Here is a 22,334-nt window from a genome sequence, read left to right as displayed (position 1 = left end):
CGATCTAATAATATGCATAATATTAATCGTAGTTACTATAAATAAATCAACTTATACAAACTACTTCCTAATGCTCTACATGTTTGAAAGGGTTACCACCCTTCCTATTGCACAAATTTATTATTCGTTCAATTTTATTTATAGCTCTTTGAACATATCTTCTTATACTTCCGAATGCATTTTGTACTCTTTATTGTAAATGTTGAAAAATATTAATTTGGTTTGGTTTGGATATTTTTATTTTTTATTGCATTTGATTTTCCGTATCCAATGTTTTACCCCACGTCATTGTTAAGTTTAAAAGCTTATCAAAATTGTAAGGATGAATAGATTAAATATTTAAAAAAAAACAGAACCGGACTTGAAATTAGTTTAAATAAATTGTGTTCAAATGTCCGAAAGAAAAAAAAGTATAAAGTGTGGCATATCATTGTACTCAGGAGACCGAGGTCTTTCAAAAACTAAAAATGCAGGTCCGTATTTAAAAAAATTAAGTCGGCCTCTAATTAAGTACCTCGAATTTGTAACACCCTGTATATGGAGGGGGGGTTCCGATGGCTTGTGGCGGAAAATGCGTTAGAAAGTACAAATATACTGCACTTTTCTACCAGCGATAAAAATATTTCTGCTAGTGAGGGATGTGCAGTTAAGCAAAAAAAAAAAATAGTGTAGCTAATTTGTGAGAATGGGTAATATGTCTGGCAAGTGGCAGGTGAAAAATTATAAAAAAATTATTGAAACCATTGCCATTGTTTTCGCAGTCCTACAAATTTGTCAGATGATAGTTTCTATTATAATTACTACTGCAAATATAGTGTGGCTAAGGCTTAAGAACATAGTGGAGCGACGAGGATAGCGGCGAGCAAGCAGCGCGATACCGCGTCGAGCAAGCCTCGAGGTGCTGAAACATAGTAGCGCGGCGGGGAATAGGCGAGGTACTTGCAAATTTATTATTTTCATTTGCTTATTGATAATTTAAAATGTTAACAGTGACTAACATTCTGGACAGTAGTGTCGCAAACATTTGATTGACTCGAAACCAACAAACCAGAAGGTGTAGTGTACAGGGTGTCCCACTAAGAATAGCTCTCGGCTGTATCTCGGAAAGTATTAGCCGTAGGGCCTGCGGAAAAAAATATTTATAACTAAAGAGGCTATGAGAAATTGCTGGAAATTATTTTCAAGTTTGTAGAACAACCGCTAGGGGGCGCAACTGCAACAAAAAATAAGAAAATGGAGTTTTTACACAATTTTGCCTAGATAAGGTGTACTATAAGTAATAGCCTCATAATGTTCAGTAAATTTTTGATCTTTGTTGTTAGAACCATTTTCCCCTATCTGCTAAAATAAAGTGGTGGCGGGAGGTTAGATCTGTTTTTATTTAAATATTAATAACTCCGGACTGGATGATCGGAATCCAACAAGCGGGGGCTCGTTTAAAAGAGCGTTTCTTACTCTATATTGTACCATATAAACAATAATAATAAGCTTTTGAACGTATACACTAGGGGGCGTTGTCTTACAATTTAACAAACATTGCGCATTTTTTCAAAAAAATTAAATACGATAGTATATGGAATTTTAGCTTATAGTAAAGAGTAATAAAAGCTTAACAAGTTTGCGAAAACCGCATCTTGATATCTTTTTTTAAACCAAAGTTATTAGCAAAATTATAATAAATACGAAAATTATGCCTTTAGTTATTTCATTTTTCTAACACGGTATTACTAACCATCTTGATTATGAACATTCTGACAAAAAAATAAGATAGAAATGATTAGATTATTCTAAAATCGACAATATACCAGAATACCATAATACCAGATCTATTAATATTTAATAATTAAGATATCAATGACAGTTAATAAGAAACGACGACTTTGATAGTCTTAGCAGCGTTTTTTCTCTGTTGAAGAAAGGCATTTTTAGAAAAGCAATCAAAAGATAAAAAAAGGCTGCTGAGACTATCAAGATGTTGATATAATAATATTTTGATATTTAAACTATCCGCTTAAAAGCAACTTTTTTCCAAAACCTTCCATGAATTCACTGAGGTGTCGTTTCTTGTCCACCGTCATTGGTCTCTTAATTATTAGATATTAATACACCTAGTATTATGGTTTTCTGGTTCATTGTCGGTATTTGGAATAAAATAATCTCTTTTATATTATTTTTTATTAGAATGGTCATAATCAAGAGTGATACCGTGTTAGAAAAATGAAATAATTAAAGGCTTATATTTTCGTATTTATTATAATTTTGCAAATAACTTTGGTTTAAAAGAAGATATCAAGATGCGGTTTTCGCTAACTTGTTAAGCTTTTATTACTCTTTACTATAAGCTAAAATTACATACACTATCGTATTTATTTTTTTTTGAAAAAATGCGCAATGTTTGTAAAATTGTAAGACAACGCCCCCTAGCGTATACGTTCAAAAGCTTATTATTATTGTTTATATGGTACGATATAGAGTAAGAAAAGCTCTTTTAAACGAGCCCCCGCTTGTTGGATTCCGATCATCCAGTCCGGAGTTATTAATATATAAATAAAAACAGATCTAACCTCCCCCCACCACTTTATTTTAAAAATTAAAGGTAGGGGAAAATCGTTCTAACAACATAGATCAATAATTTACTGAAGATAATGAAGCTATTATTTATAGTACATCGTATCTAGGCAAAATTTCTTAAAAATTCCATTTTGTTATTTTCCATAGCAGTTGCGCCCTCTAGCGGCCGTCCTACAAACTCGAAAATAATTTCCAGCAATTTCTCATGGTCTCATTAGTTATAAATATTTGTTTCCGCAAGCTCTACGACATACTTTCTGAGATACAGCCGAGAGCTATTCTTTCTGGGACACCCGGTACATGAAATTTTCAAAAACTTTACGAAAATGTGTTGCCACTTCATCTCATAACTTATTTAAAATGTACCGGTTATGGTGATTACTATTTTTTTGGTCCCATAAAATGTCTCTTACAAACACTAAATTTATTAATATTTAGGAATCCATCGTTTTCTACAGCGCGACAGAGCGACGAAAACAAAATTATTTGAATTGATCTCGCCGCTCGATCTAAGCGCTCGAGCAGATCGCTGTACTATGTTCATACGTACTTGTCTTCACAAGTTTGTTTTGGACGCGATGTCGCGCTGCTGGCTCGCCGCTATCCTCGTCGCTTCAGTGTGTCCTCAGCCTAATGTGGAAGATCCCGAAAGCCTTGCCAGACTCCAACACTCGTCAGGCGCTCTAAATTCGGTATTTTCAATTATACAATGCCGCTTCCTCTTCTCATTTAACTACCTGACTTGTAAGTCTGGCGGGGCTTTCATGATTATAAACGACAGCCAGACGTATTTTCTATAAAATTATAATATTATTTATCATGTGACACATTTTCAAATCCGGAAAAAGAACAAAAATGTTGTAATTTTTGCAATTTTCAAGATGCCAGACTCATTAGCTAATTTCGAACAATCAGCCAGACTTGATTTTGATTATATAGTTTGTGATAGTATGAAATGATACGTTAAATTTCAACCATTATTTCCAAGAAAATAAGGGTTACGGATTTCAAAAATCTGTAAAATTTTTGCATCCGAAAATTTTCAGCCAGACTGACTTTCACCCACTGGGAAAGTAAGTACAAAAAAAAATCACTGCCTCCTGGACTATTTTAGTATATTGTTGCTCAATACTTGGCCCGTACTCTTCTTTATTTTTTAGTGACCCCCACTGCCAGTTGGCCTTAAGAAGGCTTTATTTTTATATTGAGTAAAAACGATTTTTAAATGGTGTAGTATAAATTGTAAAATTGCGTAATTCGAGAAAAAATAATTTTCATGGAATAGATTTGTGTGTCTGGAAACTTATCTTTTTCTATAATCAGTGTTAATTTTGACAAGTTTTATGTCAATTTTTAGTAAATGACGCCTAGAGATTGACCTCGCCAAAATTATCATTGATTGTCAATCTCCAGTCGTCTTTCACGCCGGTTTTTTCGATCATACGGTATGTCTTCTTATGTTCTTATAGACATTTGCATTTTAAAATGTAAGGTTTTTTTTCAAATTTAATTAAGTTCGTTTGATGTTGTTAGACGTAAATTTTAAGTTTGTGTTCGTGTTAATTTTCTCATGACTGATTAATTAATGAAATTTAATGTTATTTTTATTTAAAAACTAAATTTTTATCGATTTTACGTTTGAAAATAATGCCTGGCTTGCTGATTGACGAACTGCACCAACCCTGAATAAAAATTAGCTAGTACCGAAAGTACCTACCGAAAAAAGCGGGAAATCTCGGTTCCTAAAAACAGTTCCGATTCCTCAGAACGTATGTTCATATTTGATATAAAATAAGAGTTTCCATTAAAAATAAGTGAGAAAAATTCAATGTAATAATATAACTTCAAATTTTCCTATTTATATCGATCAGTATAGTGTATTTTAGTACCGATTAGTTTAAAAAGAACACTATTATACAGTACCTCGACATAAATAAAGTAATATTTTGAGTTTTTAAAATTTTGTAGATTCATATAAAATGTGAAGCAATTTTTTTAAATTATTTAAGAAAATTAGAGTTATTTTAAAATGCGAATTTCCTGGCAAATTAGTAACAAAACTAACAAAAATATACCGGGTGCCTCTCGAAAGTGGCTCACCCCTATAACTTTTATTTTTTTAGATAAAAATTATTCGATAGAGAATGACACTCTTAATAGAATGACATATCATATGTCACACTCTTAATAGAATGACATATCATATGCCAACTTTTGACAACGTCAATCTAGAGTGCCATGGCTGTGTTAAAAACACTAATTTTTATTCAAGAAGCCTTAGAAAAATAAATTCGATCGTCTAATGTTTTTCATGTCTTGTTCTGGCCAGTTAAAAGATGCCCAAATCGTATTTTTAATCATATTTCAATTTTTTCAAATTGAACAAGGGTGGTTCATTAGCATATTTGGAAAAAGATTTTTTTTACGAATAATTTGGTACCACACACTTGGTATTTCGAGTCAAGTTATCGTTATGAACGGCATATTACAATTTCAAATAAGCCGTATAAGAAAATGTCAAAAGTTGACATATGTCATTCTATTCAGAGTGTCATTTTCTATCGAATAAAGGAAAAAATATGGAGGGTGACATTTAAAAGTCAAAAGTTGTAGTCAAAAACAATTGAATACGTCAACCAATCCTAATTTATGTTACATACTAACATACCAAATCTGGTTTTTTTATCTGAAAAAATAAAAAAGTTATTGGGGTGAGCCACTTTTGAGACGCACTCGGTATAGCATCTCATCTAAAAAAACACAATTATACTACAATTTAGTCTAATTTTTTTTGGATTTGGAATATCCCTTGCTAAATTATATCGTTTCTTTTTTAAAAAAAAGTGAATTATTTCTGTATTGAGGGTCGGACTGGCCATATAGTCAAGGTGGCGATTGCCAGTCGGGTCCCAGGCTGCCGGGCTCCGTGGGCCCCTGGCTTACGACCGCATGTAAAATAGTTCATTTTTATTCTTAATCAGAAATCAGACAGAAATAATGATAACTGTTCTACTCATAATATGCAAATCTGTACGTATTTTAACTTATACAGGGTGTCCCAGACCTAGCGTGCATTAGAGGTTTCTAGAGAACTACAATATCTATAGATCGCCGATTTTTTCCGGATATACCAGAAGTTGACAGCAACCTTCTTATTTTATATGGGTACCTCTATTTTTTATTACATACTGAAATTATCTGTAAAATTTTATGTGAATTTTTCTATACCTATATTCTATACCTAAGATTAACCGTTTTTGAAAAAAAAATATTAACAATTTTTGGAGGATATCCAAAAAATTCATTGCTTTATTTTCTCTCTTTGTAAAGTTTCCAATGTCACTGATGTTGGTGCCTCCAAAAAACCGTACCCTAAAGTTGTAAAGCATCGGTATTCCAGTGCCGGACAGTGGCACAGCAGATGCTCTATGTTTTCTTCTTCCTCTCCGCATTTTCTGTAGTAGTCGTCGTTGGAAATCTCACGAGGTTTACCCCCGTGGGACAGTTTCCAGAGAATTTAAGTATGGTAATAAAAATGCGGGTATCTATTTAAAATAAGGAAATTGCTGTCAACTTCCGGTATTTCCAAAAGTGCGGCCATATTGAAGATATTTTTAATCGATAGATGTCATTGCGAAACAATGATGCAAAAAATCTCCGATCTAGATATGGTAGTTCTCTAGAAACTTCCAATGTACGCTCAGCTTGGGACACCCTGTATGTTGCATATTATGTAGTCCTCACAATTTCGTTTACGCAAGTGACAAAATTTTTCGCCAAAGCGCATTAAGATAAAACTTTATTTTTTAGGACGGAAGGACTGGTAAAGGTTGGAGTAAGAACTGGTAAATGCATGGATTATTGTAAACATAGAATCAAATCTAGTCGACTTACTGACTAATAATTATTAATCCTACTCTCTTTACAAAAAATGTCGATTTGTTAACTTCATAGAATTCAAGAAATTGGATCCATATTTATCTATTAATACAGTAACATTCTTAAAAAAATAGAGTAGATACGACAAAAGACCCTGGTAATAGAAGTCATCCACAGAATCAAATCCCTCAAGAGGCAATGGGCAGCAGGATACCTGGCAAAAAGGACGGACAACAGATGGACCACAAAAATTATCACGAGGAATTAAGAGACCTAGAAGAAGACCGAACCTGAGATGGTCTCATGATATTAGGAAATTAGCAGGGATAACATGGGACCGCATAGCCAAAAATAGACAGCATTGGTCCCAACTATACAGAGAGTATCTAAATATGACAGGTAGGCTACACAATTGAAAATTGTTGACTAAGCTGAGAATGAGTAACATTGCAGATTATTAATTTATAAGTTCCATCTAACATTACCCCAGGCTAGAGATTCTTTAAAATCACAAAGGCACCCGGTCCTCTCTGTCCCAGTCCGACCCTGCCTGTACTGTCAAATATATTTTTATTAAAATGCAATTATCCTATTCAATACAATATAAAAACAAACTTTTTCACAGTTGACAATATAGATACAGAATGCGCTGTTTGCCTGCCCTCCTGCAATAAATGAAAAAAATCCCAATTGGCAGGTAATTGGGTGCCTAAATTTCTGGCATAATAAACGATATACACCATAAAATTTCTATAGATCGGCAATATAGGTTTATGATAATTAAGGAACTAGGGGTGGGGCTTCGTTATATTAGTCTAAAAGGTAGATCTCCCTAAAGAATTTGTGTTACTTGTTAATGTAACTTTGAAGCGAGCATATCGTGGAAATAGTGAAACCTTTGTTTTATCTTGTTGTGGTGAATTTTGAATGTGAAAAATGAGTACAGTAAGTCCTTTTATATAATCCTAACACTTACTTATTATTTAAATCTGTAATTTATAAGCTTTATAGTTGAACATTATATAGTTTATTACAGTGAAGGGTTGGAAACTTTCGTGTTACAACAGCAAAATAAAACACTAATTCACCACATTACATCAAAACACTTTACTTTTACACTGGACGCGCGTTTCGCTAACCATGTTAGCATCATCAGCAAACGATTAAAACATCTGCTGATGATGCTAACATAGTAAAACGCGCGTCCAGTTCAAAAGTAAAGTGTTTTGGTGTATTATTGTGGTAAATTAGTGTTTTATTTTTCTGTTATATAGTTTATATAAAGTTTTATATTTTTAAACAATAGCATTTCTTATTTTTGAGCAGTTTCTGGAGAAGTTCACAGTCGGTCCTCCTTCAGATAGAAAAGTGTTTTTGAATAAACTAGCAGAAATAGCTTTCGGTAAGTGGCATTTATTTTTGGTACCTATTTATTTTAAGTGGTTATTTTTTAATATAATACTAGATATCTAGTACTAATTTTATTTGCAATAAAAAAAGTGTTTTAAAATAATGGTATTCTCCAAATAATTACGAAAAATAACTACCATATCTAGATTTATAAAATTTAATTTTATAAGGTTGTTAACAAATTTTAAAAGCATATATTCATAAGGGGTAGTTATCCAAAGTCAGCATTATCTGGATTATTTTATACATATGTTTTGAATTTGTATCAAATACTTGAATAACGCTTCGTCCTACGTGGGCGACAAAAGCGAGCGGGCGACGCGTGCGACAACAGAGGGCGATGAGTTCGACGCGCGCGACATGCGACATCGCGCGCATTTCCCACCTACTCTCAGTAGGACAGCTTCGTAAGAAAACGTTGTTTGATAATACGCGTCGCCCGTACCGCCCGAATCGCGCGCTTTTGTCTCCCACGTAGGACGAAGCGTAACTCTTTTCGCAGATTAGTTACTGTGTATTTTTTTATTTTTGAAAATGCATGTTTAGTTTTAGTATACAGGGTGTCCCAGGTTGAGCGTGCATTAGAAGCTTCTAGAGAACTACAATATCTACATCGGAGATTTTTTGCACATTACTGTTTCACAACGAGATCTATCGATTGAAAATATTTTCGATATAGCGGCACTTCCGGAAATACCGGAAGTTGACAGTAACTTTCTTATTTTAAAGGGGTGCCCCCGTTTTTTATTACATACTTAAATTCTCGGTAAAATTTTATGAATTTTGATATCAAACACTCTATACCTAACATTGTCCGTTTTTGTGAAAAAAGTATTTAAAGCTTTTGGAAGAAAAAAACTGCCTGTCAGAAAGTGTTTTATAGCCTAAACAACACAAATTTAGTGATTATCACAGCCATTGTGGCATAAAGAGAAGACATGTGGCTATCTATTTCAAAAATTAAATTGTTCGAATGTCATATAATATTGGCCGTAGCTGTCATGGAATTGAGCAATTAATAAATTATCATAAATCATTTTTTTCAAATGGAAACCCACTTTTTTTATTTCACTACTGAAAAGGTTTTTTAATTCTTCACTTTTTGATAATACATGTTCCCATACCTAAAATAACTCCTTTTTAAATTATTTAAGATTTAGTTTTAAAGGGGTATATTTTTTTTATTTTTAATCAGTAGCTTATGATTTTAAACGTCACGCGATGTAAAACTCTATATCTGGCCATATATCATATTGCCATTAGCTATCACTAAAATACGAGATATATTTTTATAAATACACTTTCTAAAGTTTTACCAGTAGTATTTCTAATATACGAAATTGAAATAATTAGTTTTTTGACAGAAGAAAATAAATTGTCTGATGATTTGACACCTAATGTCAAAGGAGGCTAGATAAAATCAAGAAAAAAATACGCTTTAAAACTAAATCTTAAATAACTTAAAAACGATTTATTTTAGGTATATAGGAACATGATTAAACAAAAAGTAATTTGAAAAACCTTTTCATTAGTGAAATAAAAAAGGAGTTTCCATTTGAAAAAAATGATTGATGACAATTTTTGAATTGCTCAATAATTTTCATAAATTAGCCAAAACGCAATATCTACTTTTTGCGGCTTTTGATCAGGTTTAAACAACATAATACATAATATTACAAGATACAAAATTAAACAAATATTAAATAGCATGCACATGTACAGGGTGATTCAAACTTCCCGCCCTTGGCTTATAACAGGAAAAGGAAAACTGCAAATACAAATTTCGAAGACAGGCTTTAAATGGCAGTGTGTAAGGTATATTTTTCCGTATTTAAACATTTTTCGACTTTTTTTCAAAATGGTGGAAATGACGTCAAAAAAAATATTTTTTTCACAAAGTCATCATTTTTTTTCATATTCTGAAAGAACGTATTTTTTTAAACAACTTTCATTAAAAAAGTTTTTTTCTATCTTTATTTGTTAACTATATGTTATTTTCAATTTTTTGATTTTATTGCATTATGTCGTTTTTTGTTTTAAACAATAACTTCGCATTTATTGTTAATAATGTTAATTTACCAAAAAAAGATACTAATGACAAAATATTATTTGGTTTAATCAGCTTAAAATGCTTATTTGTTACCTGGCCGACTTAATTTTTATCACGGGGTGAGTTGAGATTTATTTAAAAAAATTAAATTTTCTCCCATAGAGGCCCATAGCTTGTACAGTACGTCTGTCCGTTCTGTAGCTACGGAGTATACGTGAGAGGGGAAACGATATTCTCTCGATGTTTTTCGTAAAAAATTAGACGACGCGTCCCATCAATAAAAATTCGACAAATTTACAAGTAGCCAATAAAATGAGTGGGCGGAGCTATTTGCGGTGACGTACTCGTCAAGTCGACGTATAAAATATATTGCTGTTTATTTAAATGTTTTTTGTCCGCATTCCTTTCATAGACACATATCCAGCAGACGTACTGTAACCAAATAAAGATAGAGAAAAACTTTTTAATGAAAGTTGTTTAAAAAAATATGTTCTTTCAGAATATGAAAAAAAATAATGACTTTGTGAAAAAAATATTTTTTTTACGGCATTTCCACCATTTTGAAAAAATGGAAAGTCGAAAAATGTTTAAATACGAAAAAATATACCTTAAACACTGCCATTCAAATTCTGTCTTCGAAATTTGTATTTGCAATTTTCCTTTTCCTGTTATAAACCAAGGGCGGGAAGTTTGAATCACCCTGTACGTACTAGTTTTAAAATTGTAATTAAAAATGAATTTAATTTCAGCACCATCCTTAAAAATTAGTTCTTTGATAACTTGTGCTCGCTATTTATTAATTTCAACATAGAGGGTGGCCCATTAGTGGAAATAAGTCCAAATATCGTTTTATATAAATGTCGCATGGTTTATAAAGGCGCATATCCTAAAAATAATTTGTTGTACACCGGGTTCATATAAAAAAGTAAGGTTTTAAGTTTTGTTAAAGTAATGATAAGGTTTTAAGTTTTCTGTACAGAATTGGATTCAGCATAAAGTTCTGCATGCATAGTGCACTATTTTTATTTGAAGCACTATACGGTGATGCTTTTATTTCTTATTTACTGAAACTTTGGATAAAAGCACTACATCCGATTTACATTTACATTATCCTAATCCATGGTATGTATTAGGATAATGTAAAGTTGAATAATTGACTATTTATGGCGTCGCTAACATCGCAATATTTAATTATACCGGGTGCATCTCAAGTTACAGGGGTGAGTAACTTTTATTTTTTTTCACATAAAAGAACGAGATTTGGTATGTTAGTATATGACATAAATTAGGATTGATTGATGTATTCAATTGTTTTTGGTGACTTGCTGTTTCACCGGAAATGACTACAACTTTTGATTTTTAATAGCACCCTCGGTATTTTTTTACTTTATTCGATAGAAAATGACATTCTGAATAGAATGATATATATCATATGTCAACTTTTGACATTCGCGCTTAATAAAAAATCGTATTTTAAAATTCAATCTAGAGTGTCATGGCTATGTTAAAAAACACTAATTCATAAGGTTTATCACACATTAATCTTACAGCTTTAGAAATATTTTCGATTTTGTGAAAATGCAGTAACAATTTTAGTGCTTCATTTCTCTAGGCGTATTTAGGTTTCCAAATTTTTTTCCGTATTTTGGTTTTTCCAAATCAAACCAAATAATTATACTGAATTTTTTCTGTTTACTATATCTTGTGTTGCAGTAGTAAAAATGCTACTTATACAGAGTGTCTAAAAATTTATTTTAAATAATTACTAGTTTTTATTTTTAAACGGCAGTAATTTGTTTAATTTAAATGAAATACCCTGTATTTTTTACGTGCATCAGATGCATAATTTAATTGTCTGTCAATTTGTCATTGTATTATACCATTCTTTACCTATCTCTTCAAGTTTTCGTAGAAAATGTATATTCTTATAATTTAAACCTCATTTGTCAATCTACCCATGGAACATGGACTTTTTAGATATTTTTTAAAGCAGCAATTGTACAAATATACAGGTGCTAAAAACGATAATATTGCTAGCCCATCTGGTTACAAAAAGAAAACTGTTTAAATATTTGTAAAAGAGAGTGTACTAGTTAAATATACCAAGATTATTTCCGCCCAACGCCCAAATATTAATTAATTACATACTTTAGTTAGTTAAATTATCCTAAATAAATGTGGATTTGAATTAGAAATCAATAGTAATTAGTAATAAAATTAAGTTATGAATGTTTACATGAACTAAATTCACAATTTAATTGTCTACCAAATTGTACTAAACCATTTTTGCCTACCTCTTCAATTTTTTTACCAACCTCTTCAAATGCATTTTCATATAATGGAGACCTCAATAATATCAACTCATGGAATATTGACATTTTAGATTTTGTTTAAAAAGTAAAAAATTTACAAAATGTATAGATACTAAAACGATAATATTGCTAGCCCATTTGTTTACAAAAAGAGAGCTATTTAAATTTTTGTATAAGAATATACCAATTAAATATACCACCAATATATCCGCCTATTTTTTTACCACCCGTTTAATCGTAATTTTTAGGAAAACAGAAAATATAAAAAAAAAATAATTAAACAAAATATTGCCGTTTAAATCCGGTAATTCTTTAGAATATTTTTTTGACACTCTGTATAAGGTAATATTAGTTTTATTATTGCAATACAATATTTAGTAAATAGAAAAACTTCAATACAATATTTGCTTTTAAAAACTTAAATCCACCTAGAAAATTAAGCATTAAAATTGTTACTACATTTTAAATTTACATTTAATCGTAAATATTTCAAAAAGGGCAAGATCAAGTGCCTTAATCAAATTTATCTTTATTTTAATCGTAGAAACTAGGGACACAATAGATCTGTAAGGTCACAGTGATTAACCCCCCTCCCACTCACTATACAATCGTAGAAACTATGAATGTGATAATATACAGGGCGTTCTATTTTAAAAAATACAACTTTGATATATTTTATTCATTTGGGCCACTCTGTACCTTTTGAAAATAAATTTAAATTGTAGCTCTCTTTTAAAGATCCCCAACGATCCCATAATTCACAATTTCTAAAAATCTAATCATTTAACTACAATACCCCTGTGAACAACCCTGTATATTATATTAATTATTAAAAATTATAAATTTCTCAGAAACTTATTTTTTTAAATTCCCTTTTTTATAAATCAATTTGACTTTCTACATTTTTCCTTTTAAAAATGCATTTTTTACTAAGTTTTAAAAGATAAATAAATCTATAACAAGGTCTACTGGGTGCATCTCGAAAGTGGCTCCCCCCAATAACTTTTTTATTTGTTCAAATAAAAAAACGAAATTTGGTATGTTAGTACATGACATAAATTAGGATTGATTGACCTGTTTCACCGGAAATGACTACAACTTTTGATTTTTAAACGGCACCTTCGGTATACAGGGTGCTACCAATCCGAGGTACGAGCATTGGTATTTTGGTAAGCGTAATAGATACGAACATGGTTAAATTCGGGCAAAATTGCGCTTTGGGATGTTCACCAAGATGGCATCAAAAAAGTTTTAAAAATTTTAAAGGATTACTGGTTTTTTTGGAAAAAAACGGATTTTTTTGAAAATGAATTTTATTTTTTTCTGTCGTTACTTTTAAGAAAATGAAAAAAATTATTGCATATTCTCATAGCCACTTTATTTTCACAACTAATTTCAAGTCCGGCTCTGTTTTTTTTTAATTTTTAATATATTCATCGTTACAATATTGATAAGCTTTCAAACTTAACAACGACGTGGGATAAATATTGAATATTGAAAATCAAATGGAATAAAATAATAAAAAATAATATACAAATGAATACATTACTTCACGTCATTTGTAAAAGTGAAATCAATACATCTCAACATTTACAATAAAGAGTACAAAATGCTTTCGGAAGTATAAGAAGAAAGTTCAAAGAGCTATAAATAAAATTGAACGAAAAATAAATTTGTGCAATAGGGAGGGTGGTAACCGGTAACCTTTCGAAGAGCATTAGAAAGTAGTTTGTAGAAGTTTATTTATTTATAATAACTACGATGAATATTACGCATATTATTAGATCGCACACTGAGATTTCAAATTCACAATAAAAAAAATTAAAAATAATATCTTTAAATTGCTGACCTGGATATAATTTATTTGAATCTTCCAAATGGCTCGATTTTCCTTATTCAATGTTAATTAGCGCTGATCAATATTGTTGCGATGAACATAATCAAATTAAATAAAAAAAACAGAGTGGGACGGAAATTATTTTAAATAATAATTAAATATTTTTTTTGTTGTTAAGGTACCCAAAACAAAAAAAAGGATAAAGTGTGGCATATCATTGTACTCAGGAGACCGAGATCTCTCAAAACCGGAAATAAAAAATGCAGGTCCGTATTTAAAAAAATTAAGTTGGCCACTGTATCTCACAAATTATCAGCTAATTTGAAAATCTAAAAATACTGTCAGATAGCCCTAACAAAGTGGCTATGAGAATGTGCAATTAGTTTTTTGATTTTCTTAAAAGTAACGACAGAAAAAAATAAAGTTGATTTTCAAAAAAATCCGTTTTTTCCAAAAAACTCAGCCATCCTTGAAATTTTTCAAATTTTTTTGATGGCATCTCGGCGAACATCCCAAAGCGCAACTTTGCCCCAATTTAACCATGTTCGTAGCTATTACGGTTACCGAGATACCAATGCTCGTACCTCGAATTTGTAGCACCCTGTATTTCTACTTTATTCAATAGAAAATGATACTCTGGATAGAATGACATATCATATGTCAACTTTTGACATTCTCGCTTAAAAAACACTAATTTTTAATCAAGGAGCCTTGGAAAAATAGTTTTGATCATCTAATGTTTTTCGTGTCTTGTCCTGGCGGTTAAAAGATGCCCAAGTTGTATTTTTAACCATACCTCAATTTTTTCAAATGGAACAAGGGTGGCTCATTAGCATATTTGGAAAAAACATTTTTTTACGAATAATTTGATGCCACGTACTTGGTATTTCGAGTCAAATTGTCGTTATGAACCGCATGTTAAAATTTCAAATAAACCATAATATGTGAAAATGTCAAAAGTTGATATATGACATGTCATTCTATTGAGAGTGTCATTTTCTATCGAATAAAGTAGAAAAATACAGAGGGTGTAATTTAAAAATCAAAAGTTGTAGTCATTTCCGGTGAAACAGGAAGTGACCAAAAACAATTGAATACGTCAATCAATCCTAATTTATGTCATATACTAAGATACCAAATTTCGTTTTTTTATCTAAAAAAGTTATAAGGGTGAGCCACTTTTGAGACGCACCCGGTGTAACCCCTATTTTAATATTGACTTTATTTTATCAGCGGGGATAAAAATATGCGATTCAGAAGCCCCTAGTGGATCCACCACGAGTATCCAGAGTTGCTACGAAGCTGATGAAAGCTACGAAGAAAACTCTGAGAAGAAACAAAAGTGTAATCTGACCAGAACAGAAACATTTACCGTTTCTAGATCGTCTGGAAAACCTATACCATCTCGGAACAAGAAAATTTTATCGGAAATCAGAGACATTTTGTCGGAGAGCGATAATGATTACGATTCAGTTTTTCCAAATGGCAGACTTCATGATGTAGAATCATACCAGACAAGCTCTCCCAGAATTATTGGAGCTATTAGGAAAAAGCCGATTGCGAAGAATCATATTCAACATTCTCCATCGATTATTAACAGAAATGTTGTCGTTCCAAAGAAGGTCATGTTGTGTAAAAATAAAAAAGTAGCGGAAGTTTTCGAAAAATACGAAGATCGCTACAACACCCTCTTAAGAAAGCTTCAAAAGACGCATTTTACGAGAGTTGACAAACATTATATAAACGTCATTGAAGAGATGAAACGTTCGTTTGCTACTAAAAGCAACGAAGACGTTCCAGAATTTCTTTCGGAAGAATCAGATGATGATATGATGTATCCAAGATACGACAGTGATGAGGGGTACGGTGAAATCAATAAAACTTTTGATCGCAGCGAGCATTTCGTCACCGCATCAGAGACTGAAATGGTGCAATCAACAAACTCTTTTGATCAAGCGGAGCATTTCGTCACCGCATCAGAGACATTTTCCATTCAAGTCGAATCCAACGATGATACCATAGGCATCACTTATCAACCACAACCGCAGTATAATAAAATAAACGAGGTAAGTCTAGTGATATACAATTTCCGAATAAACCACAACAAAGTGTGCTAATGATCTTACATTCAGAAATATCACTAATAATATTTTTTTTTCAAATGTCACAAAAGTATTAATTTTTGTAACGTGATTGACAATATAAAAAAGTCATTTTAAAGCCTAGGCATAAAAGTAAAGCAATTTTAAGCCTAAGCCTCTGCTCTAAGCATAAAAGTACAAAAACACAACGAAGGTATAGTTCATATCAAATAAACTTTTAGACACGTGATTAAATTTGACCGGCACAGCGTTGCCCACTTTTACATATTTTCTTTTAATCAAAATATTTTAGGAAACGAAAATAAATTAATTATAAATACAGGGTGTTTCAAAAATGCGAAAAACTTCAGGGAGTGATTCTTTGTTCAAAATAAAGGGTAGTTTGGTAGTATAAACGTTGGGTCAAAAGCCAACCATTAGGGAGATATCGCCGTACAAAGATGGCCGATAAATAATGTTTTTATTTTTTATTTTGAAAACGAAAAGCGATAGACTAATGAAATTTTATGGAAGCATTACTGTTATGAATACACACTTTCTGGTAATTTTTTCACTTTTTTAAAATGAGTGAAAGAGGTTGAAATAAACTACCCCTATCATTCTTGTTAACGAAATTTAAAGAAAAATCTTTTCAAACACTTTAGTTAGAAAAGAGTTAGAGGTTAGAAACTTTTTTATCTCTTGTGTTTTTTGATAAAACTCACCGATTTGAAATAAAAAAAAATGTAAAGCATTACATGTCAGGACCAAAAAACATTTTAGATAAAGAATCTAGTGGGGTGCTGTCATTTTTTTAGGAAAAAATCTAGTCGGCCGCTGTCACTTTTTAGGATGTTTCTAATATTATTTCATTTGACATTACTCTACTGCAATACGTTATCTTATGCATTATTTTTCCGCCATCTTTGTACCGCGATATCTCCCTAATGGTTGACTTTTGACCCAACGTTTATAAAGCAAACTACTTTTTATTTTGAACAAGGAATCACCCCCTGAAGTTTTTCGCATTTGTTTTGAAACAGCCTGTATATAAACAGTATTATTTATATCAACAAAACTCACCTTCTTAACAGCGCTTAAGGGACATAAAGGACCATTACTATCGCTTTCCCGTTCAAATATTATCATAAAGTTGCGATGAGTTTTTTACGGCTAAAAGAGGTTCTAAAAAGAACAATGTTCGACTGCAAGGTCTGCTAGTAAACATTTTTAAGCTTAAAGTGTCACAACACTATTTATTTACACCAAAAACTCGTAATACAAAACTAAAGTGTCAAAACGAATGACAATGTCAGAAATTAAATAAATAAATGTGGCAACTTCGCATTTTTTACAGCAGAGCTACCACCTGAATCCCCAGCGGGAAATTTAAATTCCAGTAAGGGTACCTACATAGTGAATGGCTGGCGCTGAATATGTCCATGGTTGGCAACAATGAATTTAAAAATCGCGCCCTCGATTACGTAACTAAAAGTTTAATTGATATCAAATATAGTAATTATTAAACTGACCTAAAGTATCAAATTTTAATTAAAAAAATAATAATTAAAAAAAGGTACGCTTATTTATAAGCGTAACCACAGTTTCTCGATAAATTTCCATTTTTTTTTCAAAAAATTCCAAATTTTCAAAAAAAAATTGCGAAAAAAACCTCATAACCGTGTTTCTGGGGTCGAAATATTCTACGCCTAAAAATATTTGCACTTAAGACTCACCCTGTATAATTACTTACAAGGTATAAGGTATTACTTAAATCTTTTTATATTATTTGGAACGTTTGAAATTGTTTTAAAAATTATTTGTGGCGTTTGAAAAAATAGCATGTTCTTTCTATTCTGATTAAAAATGACTTTTTGTGCCTGGTCTGTATGTCGTACACAGTGGCGGATACAGAGGGGGGGCCCATGGGGCCCGGGCCCCTCCTAAGATCTATAAATTGGGTTAAATATTAATCTTTCGGGTTAAAAATGGCGCACTAATAAGCATATTCTACATTACTTTTTTATTTGGACCCCCCCTAAAATAAATTTCTGTATCCGCCCCTGGTCGTACAAACGTACAGCCTCGCCAAAAGAAGTGTCATTTTTACTCCTAATAAAACAATACTATTTTTATTATTTTGCAGGCTACGATCCGCTATGTTTCGAGTATCATGACCGAAAATGAAGGCAATGAAACGCAAGTGTCTGCCTACGATGAACAAAAGTTTCTTTTTGTGGCCATTGGGGATGAACTAAAAAGGGGCTCTACAGAGGTAAATGCATAAAATATATGTTTATTCAATATTCTTCTAAGAAATTACACATAGCTATTCTAGTGAAATACAGGGTGTTTCAAAAAACGTGTCATATCTCGTGGGAAGATTCCTCCCGTAAAAATAAGATTTTTTTTTATATCAACATGGGTCTGACTCTGCTTTGTTTCGTAACTACAGGAGGTTAAAGTCTTCATTTTTTTTTTCGATTTATTATAATTTTCTTTTTTCTTCCAAGTGCTTTTATCTATTCGAATGAAATTCGAAGGGTAAGAGTTACTATCTACATATTTTAATTCTAAAAAAGTTTCGACAGATTTACCAGGGACGTGCATATGGGTTATCACTAGAATATTTTTCTAGAAAAAGATGTGCGCCACTGACTATTTTCCTCTTATTAGCAAAAGTGTGTAGGTCAGTTTATGCCTATTAAATTTGTATCTTTATATTTTTTAGCAGTGAAAATAAAATAAGTAGAAGAAAAATAGATAAATACTACACTTAAAGTTTATCTTCAATAGTTTTGAGAATTAAAATAGGATCCTTTCATTCAGCAGCGTAGTGTGGCGTCAATACAAGGGGATGTAATAAATAACGGCAATTAACATTTTACCAACACAATAAAGTTTTTTCTTTTTTTTATTAAAGTTTTCAATTTTAAAGTTACAAAAATAAAATATACAAAAAAGGTAACAGGTTAAAAAAATAAAATCAAACCAATTTAAAAAAAGAACCAAATTTAGTTAAAAGAAATAAAACTCTGTGAACGTATCTATTAGATAAAATAGACAAGGCCAACAAAAAAATTTATTGAGTGCCCATAACGAGTATTAATATTCAAAATATAATTTGGAGGTCATTCTTCAATAGTTCTTAATTTTTCTGTACAATACGCCATATGAATTGAAGGATGATTGCAAAATTATTTCTATTTTACAGCCGCACTAAGAATCAACCATCGCGACGCGCGACGATATTTTTTAATTTATACGGCGAACGAAATGTGTTTGAAACACGGCATCACCCACTGAATAAAACAGTGAACAGGAGACGTAATCGTGGCGGGAAAGATCGCTGACCCCGGCTCTCGTTCGGCGGCGTTCAAGATGTAACGAGGTACAGACGCATCACCGCGCTGTCGAGTTATTTTTACTTTTAGCGTTTAACATAGGCATTATCTATAAGGCTCGACCAATATACACATGAAATAATTGAAATTGAATTTAATTATTTGAATAAATTTACTGAGAATTTTAATTTATTATAGGAGATCTCAGTGACTTATTTTTAAATAAAAACGTATTACAATATTTTGAGGGGATACGAGACATCACCCGCATCAATGGAAGTTTCGCCGCTTTTATTATTGTTTTAGCAATGCACATTACTTACATTATTTTATAAATAAGATATTTTATGGATATTAGATATTTTAATATAGCTTCTATTTTCTATTTCAGGATTACGTTTATCCACATACCACTAGCGTAAACAGCAATGATATATCCGAGTTGATATCGTCAACATCATCAACGATGAAGTTGTCCGAGACTAACCCAACAGAGATTTTAAAACGTGTTCTTCAGAGCACTGAATCTTTATTCGGTGTCTTTGAAAATAATTCAGGTGGATCGTATGAACGCCTTACAAATGTCGGCGAAGAAGCTTTCTATGATAATATCAGAAAAAATTTGAAGAAACGGGTCTACATTGAGGACAATATAGCAAACCAACTGCTGGGTTTCCTGGAATTTGCCAGATCAAAAATTGACAACTTTATCGGCAGCGGCGCACATTTTGAAGCTGAAAAACTCTTAACTGTATCAAGTAAGTTGAAAAAATAATATAACTCTTTGCACATACTTTATGTTTACTCTTCCAATAGCATTATTAAAAAAAATTTCAATACCTAAACTAAAATATTCACAAGATACTCTTGAAACTTACAAATAATGTCTGTCCACCGAGAGGACACTTGACAGTTACAGTTGTTGTTTATCATTTTAATTTTACAGGCAAATTGTGTAAATTAAAATAAATCGAAAACTTCCCCGATTCGTTGGGTGGGCTTTACAACTAATATTATAAAAAGTAATCTGATTTTGCAGGCATTAAAATTATTTTAGTAAGCTTTCTACAGATAAATTTGTCACTGTCAGGGATCCTTCCGTTGGACAGACCATAATTATTTTATTTGGTGGTCTGATACTTGATAGCTTTACTCAGCTTAACTCAGCTATTTTCTTTTGCAGATATACGCCGACAAGCTCTATTAGATCTGGTGGTCTCACCATATTCACCAACCAATCACGTCCGAGCACAAATCACTATACAGAACACCAGGTGCATCATCAACAGCAAAAATCTAATTGACAACGCTCTCGTCTCAAACTACCTCCTAGTTTTCAGCTACAAAGACACAATCTACGGGACGAAATTTATATCGCCCAACAAGCTAGGATGGATTGACTTTGGAGGTCCTTTTGTATTCGGTAATGTTCCTAACACGTTCGAGATAAAAGCGAAACTATTCGCCATCATATTCAACCCACATTCTCTGAAACGTTCCATTAAAAACTTCTTTTTGAGTCGCCTACCAAAACTACCCATGATCAGGCTCATAGGGGAAACTTACATTGACCTAAACAACGCCATCAACCAGAAATTTACCTTCAAAAATCTAAACAGCAGTAAATACAGGCCAAACAGACTCACTGCTTCGGTTGCAATCAGCATACAATGGCCCGAACCGCTTAAAGCATTCTTAACCATGGGTTCAGAAAGGCCTGGAAAACAGGTTCTGTGGAATCGTAGATGGTTCGTTCTGGAAAAATCCCAGTTGTGCTATTACACTCACCCATCTGATGAAAATTATTGCAGTGCCAGAGCAACAATCGATTTGTCAGAGTGTACATTCTGTGATGAAATCAATAAATTATACCCCAACAAGAGATCTCTTGTACTAGTATTAGGACACGAGAATCCGAAAAAGATATACGTCACTCCAGATACAGAGGACGAACTAAGAATCTGGCAAGAAAGGATTAATTTGGTCTTAAAATGTCTTAAAAACTGGAACATTGAAAAACTCTAATTTGTCTATTGTTTAATGGATGGATTGGCTATTGTTTCACGTGTGGATGGATTATTTATTTTCTTAATGTACATAGGATTTTCGAAACTAATATAGTAAAATATTTTATTTGATGATGAACAAGTGTTAAAATATTTGCTATGTCAATTCACTTTTTAGTTAATTTTTGTATGTTACTATTTACTGCTATGACGGATTGAGATTGATGGATACTTTGGAATTCAATAATGTTCCTAATACGTTCAGGATAAAAGCAGAACTCTTCACCATCATATTCAACACACATTCTCTGTAAATTTCTATCAAAAACTTCTTTTTTTTGGTTGGCTACCCAAAACTACCCATGATCAGGCTCATTGGGGAAACTTACATTAACTTAAACAACGCCAGCAAATAAAGGCCCAACAGACACACTGCTTCGGTGGAAATCAGCATACAATGGCCGAACTGCTTAAAGCATTCTTAACCATGGGTTCAGAAAGACCTGAAAAACAGGTTCTGTGAAATCGTAGATAGTTTGTTCTCGAAAAATTCAAATTGTGCGATTACACTCATCCATCTCAACAAAGTTATACCCCAACAAACTCTTGTACTAGTAGGTATTATTACATGAAAAACTGAAAAAGATATATGTCACTCCAGATACAGACTTTGAACTAAAAATCTGACAAGAAAAGATTAACTTAACAAAAGTCTAGTTTCAATATTATATTTCATGATAATTAACTTAAAATGTTTACTATGCTAATTCAGTTGTTATTTAATTCTTGTAGGTAACTGTTTATTATTCTATTATATGAAATTCCTTGTTATTTAAATAAATTA

The 22,334-nt window shown here is 31.9% G+C and overlaps 1 protein-coding gene across 1 annotated transcript; it reads left to right on the top strand.

The window, feature by feature from the left end:
• The first annotated feature begins 441 nt into the window (after positions 1-441).
• On the top strand, positions 442-22,323 carry LOC115881217 (anillin-like). Its single transcript, XM_030898633.1, has 5 exons — positions 442-473; positions 15,293-16,125; positions 18,287-18,415; positions 19,876-20,242; positions 20,668-22,323. The coding sequence occupies exons 2-5, from the start codon at positions 15,685-15,687 to the stop codon at positions 21,507-21,509; spliced, it is 1,779 nt and encodes a 592-aa protein (XP_030754493.1). The 5' UTR covers positions 442-473; positions 15,293-15,684; the 3' UTR covers positions 21,510-22,323.
• The last annotated feature ends 11 nt before the right edge of the window (positions 22,324-22,334 follow it).

This window comes from Sitophilus oryzae, unplaced genomic scaffold, assembly GCF_002938485.1.
Source record: "Sitophilus oryzae breed Bouriz unplaced genomic scaffold, Soryzae_2.0 scaffold_1701_pilon_pilon, whole genome shotgun sequence".
Lineage (NCBI taxonomy): Eukaryota > Metazoa > Arthropoda > Insecta > Coleoptera > Curculionidae > Sitophilus > Sitophilus oryzae.
Note: the sequence above shows the minus strand (reverse complement) of the source record. Positions and strands in the feature narration are given on the sequence as shown.